Below are 12466 nucleotides of genomic sequence, written 5' to 3'. Positions count from 1 at the left end.
TGTTTATTATTTCTTTTGTCTTGAGTTGTTTTTTTTATTAAGTAAGAGTTGAAAGCAAGTCTTTTTTCTTTTTTATTTATTAAAACAAAACACCTACCACCTAAAATTTGTTAAAGAGAGTTTTAAACACGTTTAAAACACTATTACCTTGGTCCTAAGAAACCATTAAGAAATAAGTTGTGTGAAAGTCTATTATCTATTCAATACAGTAATATGACACTTTTTCAAAATTAATCATAAACATTTATCATTGCTACCAACTAAAACTCTGGTTTAAATAAGCTTCATTCAGAACCTCCAAACTAGTGGAATAAATTAGGGGTTTCAATTAGCATAGAAGTTTGTTTCTCTAATTACATCGTAAGCATTGAGAACGTCAAAATTAGTGGCAGTATTTTTCAATTAGTAGAAAAAGTTAACAAACTTTTAACTTAACGCCACTGAGACCAGCTAATTAAGGCTGTAAAAACACACAAAATTCTATATGATTTATTCGATCCAAGTGACAAAAATAATAGAATTAAAAATAAAAAGTTTGAAACAAAATTGGAGTTGCAATTGGGTTGGATAGTACATACATGGATTTTTATTGTTTAAGTTTAAATATTGTAGGTAAATATTAAGGAATGTTTTTTTTCGGTACACATAATTCACATTTTTAATTTGTACCTATGTATACCTACAGGATCGCGCACTACATATAGGTACGGCGGTGAACGTGAACGCGTTGGGGTGTGCTAGAATGATCGCTCATGTTATCGCTGCCCTGATTGTGATCGTGATCGCGACCGTGATCGCTCCAGTGTGTGTGTAGCTTTATAGTTAAAAAAGCATATATTTTAAATTTTGAATATTAGGACATAAGGAGGAAGAATAATATTCTTACGTGTTCATTTAAGGCTAAAAGTCCAAAATGACTCAAAAATAGTCTAGCTGTTTGAAATTCGTGACATACAGGGGGAGGAGTGCATTCCTCAGGTGTGTTAGGCTGTAATTTATAAAGATTAGCTTCGACTGTATCCTGTCTACTGATCAGTTGACTGATTAATTCAGTTTCTTCCTTAAAAGAGAGATTGTTTTCTAGAAGGGATTCCAAAGTCGGTATAGATTGATCACTAAAAAAATAATAAAATTAAAAATGTCTGCTACTTCAGAGTAATAGGGTAAACAACTGTTCTGAAAAATCTTCACATGAAATTCCCTCTTTCATATACCATACGTTCAAAAAAAAAACGGTGTCAAAGATGGTTGGGGAATGAAAATCGATGATGATTTTGGCGAGGTCAAGCCTTAGACGTCATTTACTTAGCCTGGCTTGGACTGGGCGTATTCTTCTTTATTTTCTAATGGGTACATACTGTCAGTTGGCCTTAAGAAGGTTGTAATTTATTTATGTATATATATATATTAATCGGTTTAAAACGTTCTACGTCTTCCGATGCCATCTCTCCATGCCTGTCTGTCTCTCAATGCACCGTCTCCGAGAGATCTTTCCTCCATAAACGTGTCATTCCCTTCCTGCCAACTTCTTCTCGGTCTACCCGGTTTTCTTCTTCCTGCAGGTTTCCAGTTTATAATTTGCTTTGGGATTCTTATTTCTGCCATTCTTTGGACATGCCCGTATACTGTTCTTTATGTCGTCCACTATCGTATGTTTAACTTCCATAATCTCTCTTATGCGTTCATTAGTTATTCGCTCGAGTCTTGATTTGCCTGCCGATCTTCTCCAAAAATCCCTCTCTGTAGCTTCCAGCATTCGTTTTGTTGTTTCCTTAATTGGCCAGACTTCACAGCTGTACGTGGTTATACTCTTTATGATGGTATTGTGTATTAGAGTTTTGTTCTTGTTGTTTATGCTTCTGTCCCACAGTATCCCCATTCAATACCGTGATAGCATTCCTTCCAAGTTGGTTTCGTTCTTTAATTGCTGTATCCAACAGTGCATCATTTGTGATTTGCATACCCAAATATTTGTATTTTGTGCAGCACTTAATTTTCTTCCCTTCTTCTGGCATTAGATCTTGTTCTCTTCCGAAACACATATATTCTGTTTTGTTAGTATTGATCTCGAGTCCCCATTTCTGATATTCTTCTATAAGCTTACGTGTCATATAATTTATGTCATCGTAATCTTGTGCTATGATCACCTGATCGTCCGCGAAGCAAAGTGTGTAGAGCATGTTATCCCTTATGGGTACTCCCATATTTCTACATTTTTGTTTCCAAGCTTTGAGAACTTGTTCGAGATATATCTTGAACAGTGTTGGTGAAATTGTTGGTGAAATTAAATCCTGTTGTTAACTTTATGCCGACTTTTATTCTATTTTTTGTTTGTTTATATAATGATTTTACTGCTTTTATTAGCTCTACATTTATATTGGTTTTTTCCATAGCTTCCCAAAGTTTCACAAGGGGAACGCTGTCGTATGCCTTCTGCAGGTCCACGAACACAAGATGTAGCTCTTGGTTTATATTGCTCTTTTTACTTATTACTTGAGTGACTGTAAATAAGTGGTCCACCGTTGATCTTCCGACTCTAAATCCTGTTTGTTCTTCAGCTTCTATTTCTTGGTATTCGTTTTCGATCCTATTTCTCAAAATTTTTCCATATATTCTACTCATGGTAGCTGTTTATTGTGGCTATTTTTTTTTAGTACGATCTCCCTTTTTGTATAGAGTTGAGAGGTAAGGCTCATTCCATTCTTGTGGTACATCCGTTCCGTTTATGCAGTCCTGGAATATTTTCCATAAGTGTTCGTACAGTTTTTTCGGTCCTGATTTAATTAACTATCGATATTCTAATCGGGGATCCCATTGTTCTTATATTTGTCGTCACGTCAGGGCAGTCCATAAATTCGACTCTATTTTCCGTCATAAGATTTTCCATGTATTCTTACCATTTTTGTGGTGTAATCGGGGAGATGATTTCTTTGCCTTTTCCCTTTCTGACATTTTTTATAATATATTTTTATATTGAGTAAAAATTATTTTTAAATGGTGTAGTTTAAAATTTGAGAAAATATAATTTTTGGAAATAGATATTTTCCCCACAATAAACCTGATACAGAACTTTTCCAGAACAGTTGGCCACCATGTAATTTTTAAATATACTAAGGGCTGGCAAAGGTTAGTCTTGGGTCGAGATTTCCGTATGTAAGAAGAGTACAATGCGTTTATAATGTACTGAACAAAGAGAGGACAGTAAACACGTTGCCAAACGTATGAAATAAACCGAGAAACTGTGTACATCGCTAAGAGACGTGGAAGCACGTGGAAGGGGATAAAGCAGATTTGTCGCAGTTGACCGGTCGACCCAATCAATACCTCTGTCAGTACTTAAAGTTCTAGGGAAAGGTGTACGTCATGCGTTCAGCTTCACGATTTAATTACGTCTCGTGATACTTTATTTGTTTATTTATTAACAAGTCGTTGTAATTTTCCCTCTAGCTTGAATTTTTAAGTGCAAGCTAGAAACACTTCTACATTTTGGTAAAAATAAGTGGAATTGAGTGGGTGTTCGATAGTGGTCGCGCTATTAGACCTCTGAATTCAAAAATCGATATCTCGAAATCTATTAGAAATAATAGATTGTAGTTTTTTCAAGAACTTTGTTAATATTTCTGCTGTATTTTCTTTGTAGACAGTAAAAAAATTACACGATTGCTGAAAATTGCTATGCTCTAAAAGTAAATGGATGGATTGTTTACAATTTTTGAATGGAAAAAACAACCTTATCGAATTTTTCTTATGTAAACATATTGTAAAATATCCGATCTTGAAAATAAAAAAAAGTTTCAATATCTAAAGTGGTTCTTGAGTTATGGCCTGTTATGTGTTAAAAAGTTGAGTTTTTAAATTATCGCGATACTGACGTTTTCTCGTTATAAAAAAAATGACACCCTAACGATATCCTTATAATTCCATTTCAGATGCGCAGAAACATGTCTAATGATTTTATCTAGTTATCTCTTCAAAAAAAATTATTTTAATAATAAGCGGTTTGCGATCGCGATTTTACTTTACTTGATAGGGAAAGACGTATCGGCAACGCCGCAACAGCACACCGTCGCGAGTCGCGTCGGTCGGTCGCATTTCTCTCACTCCGACTTAATAAGATCCCTATGCGATTTACTTCCACACATGTAAATGCCGACCCAAAAGTAACAGTTGCCAGCACGGTATAATCTTACACTTGGCATTGTTGCACTCTGTCTACACCATCAGGAAAATATTTCTGTTTCACTTGAGGTCTGACAGGATTATCCTGCATAGCAACAGGACGACAAGCATTGGAAGAATGCGACTTTACACCTGACTTATGTCGTGGTAAGTGCCTTAATTGCATTGTCCATGTGTGACGACCAAACGGACCTCGAATAAGAAGTGTCACGGTAGGCTGAGGATCCTGAAAAAAAAAATAAATGTAATAATTATCAAAATGTATCTAAATAATTATAATACCTGATCATTTCCCAGAGGTTCTTCTAAAAGAGCTAACATAACTGACCCTTCTGTTACAAAGTATCTAAATTTCTCCACGGCGTTTGACAGATCGTTGTAGTTGGCATTTGATGAGCTACATTGCCTAAAATACAAAGTATAGTGCTGTATGATAGAAAAAAAAACGGCGTTCAGTTGGCTGGGAAATGACGATCGCTGACATTTCCCATATAAATTTACATTTAAAATGAGAGCGATCTTCATTTCAAAGCCATCTCTTTGACGCCGGTTTTTTTTTCTACCATACGGTATATCAACCAATTGGCTCTCCTATTTCATTATTTATAGTTTCTCAGGATGTAAAATTATCAAGTGTTAAAAAATGAAAGTTAGGACTGATGAAAAATAAAGATGATTTTTTGGATAAAATTTGGTGGAAAAAGATCATAACACTATAGACTTTTTCAGAAACAGTTCACAACAAAACAAATGAAATTGAGTGTGTGGATGTTACTAATCAAATCGCCTTTCTACATTGAATAAAAACACTAAAGAAGAAGTCTAACACTGTTTTTTAACAACCACATACACATACTCTCGAATTTCTGCAAATTTGTTGAGTTTTTCAGATGTTTTTGTGTTATTTCTGGTTTATTTTATAGTTGGGTTTAAGCAAAGTATCTTGAAGTATCTAATATGTCAGGACTTGTGTAAGAGTGAGATTATGGCGAATCTTAGAGAAAGAGATACTTCAAAAATAGTTATTTGTGCAGCATGTGATCAAGTAAAAGCATAAAAAATCATGTGAAACATTATATGTTAGATAGATAAATTATACTAAGGATTTAAGCTTCATTGAGAACCTCGCAATCCGGTGTTTAACCATAGTAAATTTTTGTTATTTTTAATATAAAATTCAATTGAAGTTATTAAAAAGCACTCCCTCAATACAAAAAGAAATGCAACGAAGTTACAATTAAGAAATAAATAATCAATCAAATTCAATATAAATTTAACTGGTTTGAAATGAAGCGTAGAAAATTGTGACGTCACCTATTAGTATTTGACTGAATAGCTGACAGAGGGCGCGAGCCTCTGAAGAATAATATTATGGCGTGTCTAGTTCTACGCTAACGTATTTACACAATATTTCTTAAAATCACGTTAGATTTTTTATGTGGGATTATTCTTTATTACCCCAATATTAAATTTGCTTTTATATCTTTTACTGCTACAAATTAAAACTTAAATTTTTATAATTAACAGGTTACTGCCATTTTTATCCAAGCACTAAACACTACCTAAGTTGTTCGGATATTCGAAGCGTTCGAGGTTAGATTCGTATTTTGTGTTTGGCTTTAAATACTTTGAGTTTTCGATTTTGTTTTATTGTTCCCTCTTTATTATATTTGTAATGAAAGGTGTTAAAGTTTGTTTTGTGAAGGGCTGTCTAAATAACTCTGAAGGCTCTCCAGAAAAAGTTTTTATAACTGTTCCTTTGGATGAAAGCCGTCGAAGAGCCTGGTTTGAAGCGGCAAGACAATATGTCAGTAAAAGTACGAGATTTTGCTGTGAAGATCATTTCAATGTAAGTTCCTAAAGTTTTATTTTACAATTAATTTTATATCTACTTTAAAATATATTTAGAAAAATGGTTTTTATTTACCTTTGTACCTGGTGGCAAACCGTGACACTTTTAATAGGTGACGTCAGAGATTGCAAAAGTGTAAATTTGAAATTCTGAATATTGATTAATTTTTTAAAAAAAATGGGATGAAATTGAAGTAAAATAAAAAATACGGGTGTCATAAAAACTCCGGATAATAATTTATTAAATAATAATTTATTCCACTAAAATTAGTCGTTTCAATTACACTTTATACTTTTTAGTTTATGATCATTCACAATGATCAAAAAACACAATTAAAATTATTAGAATATCCTAGCAACATCTTGCGGTAGTCAGTTGTATCCATAGAGAAAGCCTAATATTTAGCTTATAAAACAATCAACTTTTGATTTATAACCATAATTTCTCTTGACGGAAGATAATCAAAGGCCGAAATAACATTTCTCGCAAATTTTGAAGCATATTAGAGCAAAAGTTAAAAGTTTGATAACTTTTTCCACTAATGGAAAATGTCTACCACTAATTTTGACGTTCTGAATGCTTACATTGAAATTAAAGGAACAAACTTCTACGCTAATTGAAACCACTAATTTATTCCACTAATTGCGAACGTTCCACAGAATAATGAGTAATATTTATCACAAAAATGTTTAATAAAACACTAAACAAGAGACTATAAATTACCTTAATAAAGAGATTTCATTAAGTAGTGAACTTATGGATTCCGGACCACACTGGTTAGGAAAATAGGCCACCTGTTCCAGAATACAAGTGAGAAGATTTTCTGCTGCATCTCTAACGCGCATAGAGGCCGGTTTTAATTCTTTCTCTTCCTTCATTTTGATTGGTTCGCCTGGTTTTCCCACGGATTTACTTCCCGACACTCCCAGCTCGCAAACTTCAAGAACCTGTTGGAAAAAATGAAATAAAGTCTGCCAAAACGCCCCACAAAGGAAATAAATTTAGATTGGAAAAATATATAATTGTTTTGGGTCGCGACCGTTGCACGCGATCTGGCGCTGCTATAGCGGTTGCTAAGAACAACCGCAAAACAATAAAAGAAATAATTTTCTCTTGTCAAAATCAGAATCTTCAAAAGCTATAAAATCTTTCAAAATTTAAACTGCCTTCATTGAAAAAATACCGAAAAATATTTAAAGCGTCCATTCTCAAAGTAATTATTGCTATCTTGTGAGTTTAATTTAAATTTTACTTACTCAAACCCGTGATAATTGTGAAAAAGTGGCATTAAAAACTAAAAAACTGTGTTGTGAACTGTGAACTGTAAAATCCATCGTGGATCGTGGCATAAAGTCGGTTTCCAATGTTTTATAGGTATTTCACCATACATGTCCTTATATAAAATAAAATTTCTTGTATGCAACACACTGTATTTTATTTATAAAATTAAAAGACAATAATAATAAATTTGAATAAATAATATTTGGCGACATTCCGGAAAAAGCCAAACCGATCCGAAATTATCAAAAGCTTTGGGTCGCGACCGTTGTAAGAATAGCGCACTTTCCAATCTAAACTTGTTTCATTTATCTATGGTTCTATGACAGTTATTGGGTATCATTTTAATTCATGGGTAAATTGTATATTCTGTCATTTTTTGGATGTTGTCTGATTTGTTGGAAAGACTTTATCTTGATTTCTAAGCTTTCATATAGCTGAATATTGTATATTTATTTCAGTAATACAATACCCATATTACACCCTGTAAATTTTGTGATAATCCTACTTACTGTTTGTAGACAGTCCTTGTCTTTCAACAAATAGGGATGTTCACAGAGCCACACTGAACAACACTGAAAAGCCGCCACAATCGTAGAATGCAGATCTTTTGAATGGGAAGGTGGTGGTCTTGAACACTGGTAAATAATGTAATCACACAACCATCTTACAGCCCTTTTGCATTCCATTGCATCTAAAAATTTTTTACATTTTAAAATTATTTAAACAAACAAAAAAGTAGCGTTTGATACAAAACTACCTGTAAGTTTTTTAGCTGCATGAAAAATAAAACGAATAAAGAAATAAATAATATCGTAATAAATTAGATGAATTGTAAAAATTTTAAGATAAGGAAATTAAAAAATGAATATTATATTATTGTTACGAATTATTCAATTTGTCAAAACCAATTTTAACAATGTATAGTTAAACCAAGTTTAGTAGGATATCAGTTATAAAAAAAAACATATAAAAATATACCTGATTCTTTTATGTGGATTCTAGCAAGTCCAGCAAGCAATTCTAACGCTGCTAGAGATACGTTGAGATCTGTTTTCCAGGAAGATATTAGTCTGTGACATACCAAGTAGGTAGCTCTGACAAATAGAGCATGTGCGGAATCTATAAAACAGTTCTGAAATCAGTTTTGGAAAACAAAAACTGATTTCGAGTTTTGAAGAACTTGCATTGGTAAAGATAAAGTTCATACAGTGCATGGTATGTTATGTTTTATTTTTTATATTTATCTCAGTACTCTGATAATCTACTTTCACAGTAATCAAAATAAAAATAGTTAATGACAGACTAAACCAAGTAAATTGTGTAGAAGCTTGGTAAGATCCTCTAAATTGCTTTTTTATTTCAAATGAGTAAAGTACAATTTTTTTGATGATTAATAGCTTACATCGGGGTTATCTTATTACCGATTCTGAACAGTTCTAGAACTGTGATACGCATGCGCGGAAGAACATATGCGGATTTCTTTATCTGCGCATGCACTGTAGAGTTTTAGGACGGTTCTGAATTTTTAACAACATGACCCGAACTAAGCTATACCAGAGTAAGCAGATCGCCGAGTAGAGACAGAAACCGTCGGCTCTTTTGATATGGTGGGACCAAATTTTCTTTCTCTCTTTTGACGTGTTTGACAGATAGACTACGTATTTAACTGCTCAACTTATGAAGTGGTCCTATAAATATGGTATACATTGCTCATAATTTGAAGTGGAATTAATTATAATAAGTTTTATACATATTTTTTTGTTATGTTTTATCCTTATTTCTAAATTTGAATGTATAAAATAGCTTACAGCTAATAAATAATTAAAAAAACGATTCGTTGCCTCAGGTATACTTGAAATAAAGTATATAGAGATATTTGATAAATGGCAACAGTGGCAACTTCTTCATATGACAGATAACCTACTTATTTCGCGCAGCTGCAAAGAAAATTGAAAACGGGACTGTCGTTACTCGTCGGTTTACTTACTCTGGCTATACGTTTAAGACAGCGATGGAGACAGCTTAATGGAAAATCAAAGGTATTAAAAAGAGAAAAAAATTGAGTCGATATACAGAGTGGGTCTTAAATAAATCCAAATATTTTTAAGGGTGGTATATTTTGACCCCAGAAACACAGAATTTCTTCATAATATGGCAACATATGTAGTAGATTAAATTTACAAGAAAAAAAGTCCAGAAAAGATCCAGTGGTTTTCAAAATTTACGAAAAACATATTTTTTTTTGGAAAGTAAAGTTTTCAACCCTGCCTATACACGTAAGAACCGGCAACACTGTATGCCGCTTTTTGTTTTGCCTCTCTTCCTGTCAACTGGGTATATATATTTATCTCTGTCCTACGCATTACAATACAGACCACGGAAATAAAGTGACCAGTACGGTATATGAAAAAAAATTGTATTTTCAAAATGTGTGTGTAATAAAAGTTGAATAGTGAACATACCTATTTGTGCAAATGAGTCAATATCGGATGTTGAGCGTTGATCTGGTGTAACTGAACGATCACAACTGCTAGCCATGCTTACGGTACTTGCTGTGTCAGAAGCTACAAGCCACATGACGAAGAAATACAAATTTAACAAAGCAAAAAACAAAAACAACAATACAAAATAATGAACGTAGAGTAATAACAACACAAACCAAATAAAGTAAATTAATACTGGAAATATGCTTATGTATGATATTAAAAAAAAACAGAGATTTATATTATTAGTTTTTCGTTTGTTATTTTAGCCTACTTCAATTTTTACTATTTCAGTAAATGTGTGGTATAAAAAATTCCACTTAAATTTTTGCTAAACCCTGTTTTGAAAATTATAACATAAAGAACAAAACAAAAATAATATTAAAATTATTAATAATAATTATTAAAGTAAATAATTGAAAACAAAAATAGTATAATATTGGTACCTCATAGCAAAAATTATCTTAACAACCTTAAAACAATCGGATTCAGTATGAATGTGACAAATGTTACAAAGAAGAATATTTCTACTAAAACCAAACAGGAATTATAAAATACTTGAATACTTGTAAAAATACCTCCATAATCTACTAAAATGAAAAAAAAAATGAGATAAATACCGCTGCTCAGAAGATATGATGTGCTTTCGTTGACAGGCTGAGTTATATGTTCCGCTATTTCATACAGCGCAGAATCTTGTACACAGAGAATCAGTCCTCCTAACAGCATGTGAGTATTTTGAGGATCGTATTCTATTTGCAGTGCGTTCATCAGTAGATTCATTAGTTTTGGTTTTAGGACTGCGAATGACACAGCCTTGTCACTTGATCCTAAAAAACAAAACAGAAATGAATAATTGCATTAAAATTATTTTTTTTTCCATAGCAACTGTTAAAATTGCCTTATATCTATCAAAAATAGTAGATAAAATAGTACTTTAACCGCAAGGATAGATTAAATGATACTTTAACAGCGAGGATAGGTTAAAAACTTTATTTCTTCTCGCACGTTTTTTAATTGCTTCCATTTTTGAAAATGTTTGTATTCCTTTTCATAAGTTATTCGGGATTTAAATGGAAGTAATTTGGATATGGCGTTTGTCGCCTCAGCCTGAATATCTGTTGGTAATTTACTTATTTCGTTTTGAGCCATTGCTGGTACCAATTCAATCAACAATCGACATGAAAGAGAATTAAAAAATATTGACTCGAAACTGACATCTAAAGAGACAGCATCAGGGGGATGACAGTGAAATAGGAAAATTGGAAACAGTCATTAGTGTCATTCCTGTCATTCTCCTCACGACAAGTATGGTCGCCTAGACAAGGACAGCATTGTTTTTGTCTAACTATTGTCTAACTTCACAGTTTAGAATTGACAGATTTCAGTGTCAGAGACAACTTCAGATTTGTTCTAGAGCAAATTAGAAAATATTCGACGCCATTTTAATTCATTCCGTTTAGTTTCGTTTTGTAAGTTCAATTTAATATTTCGGCTGAAATTTATAAATATAAAAGGTAATAAAGTAAATAAAATATATATTACATGAAGAATCCTGGAGAAAATGACGTTTCTGCAGTAGTAGGTATGTCCCATGTATATGAAAAATAGGTAGTAAATAAACACTGTTTTTACATTTTTTAGATGCAAGAAAATGGTGTTTAATCTCTTTGATCGGCGATTTTTTTGAAAATGGAAACAATTTACAGCAAGGTAAGATCATTTTTAACTATAGCCAATATTAGTTATCTCCAGTATGTGCGATTTATTGTCAGTAATGCAATAATTCGGACTGATAATCTGATGATGTTATCCGACTAAAAGTCTCTTTTTGTTTCTTTTTGATTTATAAGCCAGGTCTCTTTGGGAATAATGGACGCTTTTTTTAAACAGTATATTTATATTTTATACCTATTGATATTTTTATATTGTTAGTTTTAGTATAAAAAAATTGTTTTTCTGTTTTCAGGTTTTGTATAAGGCTCCCGTTTTCATGTTCCTGCCCCAGTTTTCTGTCCCTGATGGCTGTGAATACGTATATTTATTTACAAATTACTGTAAGTCATGCTTATACCTTACTAATTTACGTTAAAATTCCATATAATTATGTAATCGCTGTAGAAATCATTCAATTCTTTATTTTTTATATTTATTTAGTCACGTTGTCTCATATTTCAAATAAATATGTTTGAATAAAATTTTGGTTTGTTTTATTTATGATAAGAAAGAGTACAAAATACATTTAAACTAAAAGAGGGCCCGCCATTGAATAACCGGAAACGGAAATAAAAATGAAACCATCATGTCAACCTGTCAAATGGAAAATTAGTTCTCCAGACAACAACGAAGGCTTTCGGTGGCGTATCGTGTTTTCACGATTTAACACAGAGTTGACAGTTCTTTCTAGTTAATTTTTTTATGGTTTCACCCCCTTAGAATTCGAGTTTCAAAAAATCCCTTCTTATCGAACCTCTACACCGTAAAGTCAATCTGTTTTCCAAAAATCAGCTTTTTACGTCAAGCGCTTTAAGCAGGATCGTGATTAATCAATGACCAGATTTTTCGAAACACCCTGTATACATTTTTAAAAAATCTTAAATATGTAAAAAAACAAAATAAAATATACGTGTTTAAGCGTTTTTTTCGGAAACTTGACCGTTTTTTAAATAAA

At 32.4% G+C, this 12466-nt stretch overlaps 1 protein-coding gene across 4 annotated transcripts in view; it reads right to left on the bottom strand.

Annotated features, from left to right (window-relative positions):
* The window catches only part of LOC115885236 (ral GTPase-activating protein subunit beta), a 40003-nt gene that overhangs the window by 7468 nt on the left and 20069 nt on the right, over nucleotides 1–12466 (bottom strand). For 2 of the 4 annotated variants that reach the window (XM_030904074.1, XM_030904076.1), the window contains 8 exons: nucleotides 10416–10625; nucleotides 9775–9876; nucleotides 8291–8431; nucleotides 7822–8003; nucleotides 6755–6978; nucleotides 4462–4585; nucleotides 4191–4405; nucleotides 887–1115 (listed from right to left, as the gene is read on the bottom strand). In XM_030904074.1, the coding sequence (XP_030759934.1) occupies nucleotides 887–1115; nucleotides 4191–4405; nucleotides 4462–4585; nucleotides 6755–6978; nucleotides 7822–8003; nucleotides 8291–8431; nucleotides 9775–9876; nucleotides 10416–10625 (1427 nt within the window). The remainder of the gene's footprint in view (nucleotides 1–886; nucleotides 1116–4190; nucleotides 4406–4461; nucleotides 4586–6754; nucleotides 6979–7821; nucleotides 8004–8290; nucleotides 8432–9774; nucleotides 9877–10415; nucleotides 10626–12466) is intronic. The other 2 variants (XM_030904075.1, XM_030904077.1) reach the window with 1 other exon arrangement.

This window comes from Sitophilus oryzae, unplaced genomic scaffold, assembly GCF_002938485.1.
Source record: "Sitophilus oryzae breed Bouriz unplaced genomic scaffold, Soryzae_2.0 scaffold_378_pilon_pilon, whole genome shotgun sequence".
NCBI lineage: Eukaryota > Metazoa > Arthropoda > Insecta > Coleoptera > Curculionidae > Sitophilus > Sitophilus oryzae.
This window is presented reverse-complemented; position numbering and strand designations above follow the sequence as displayed.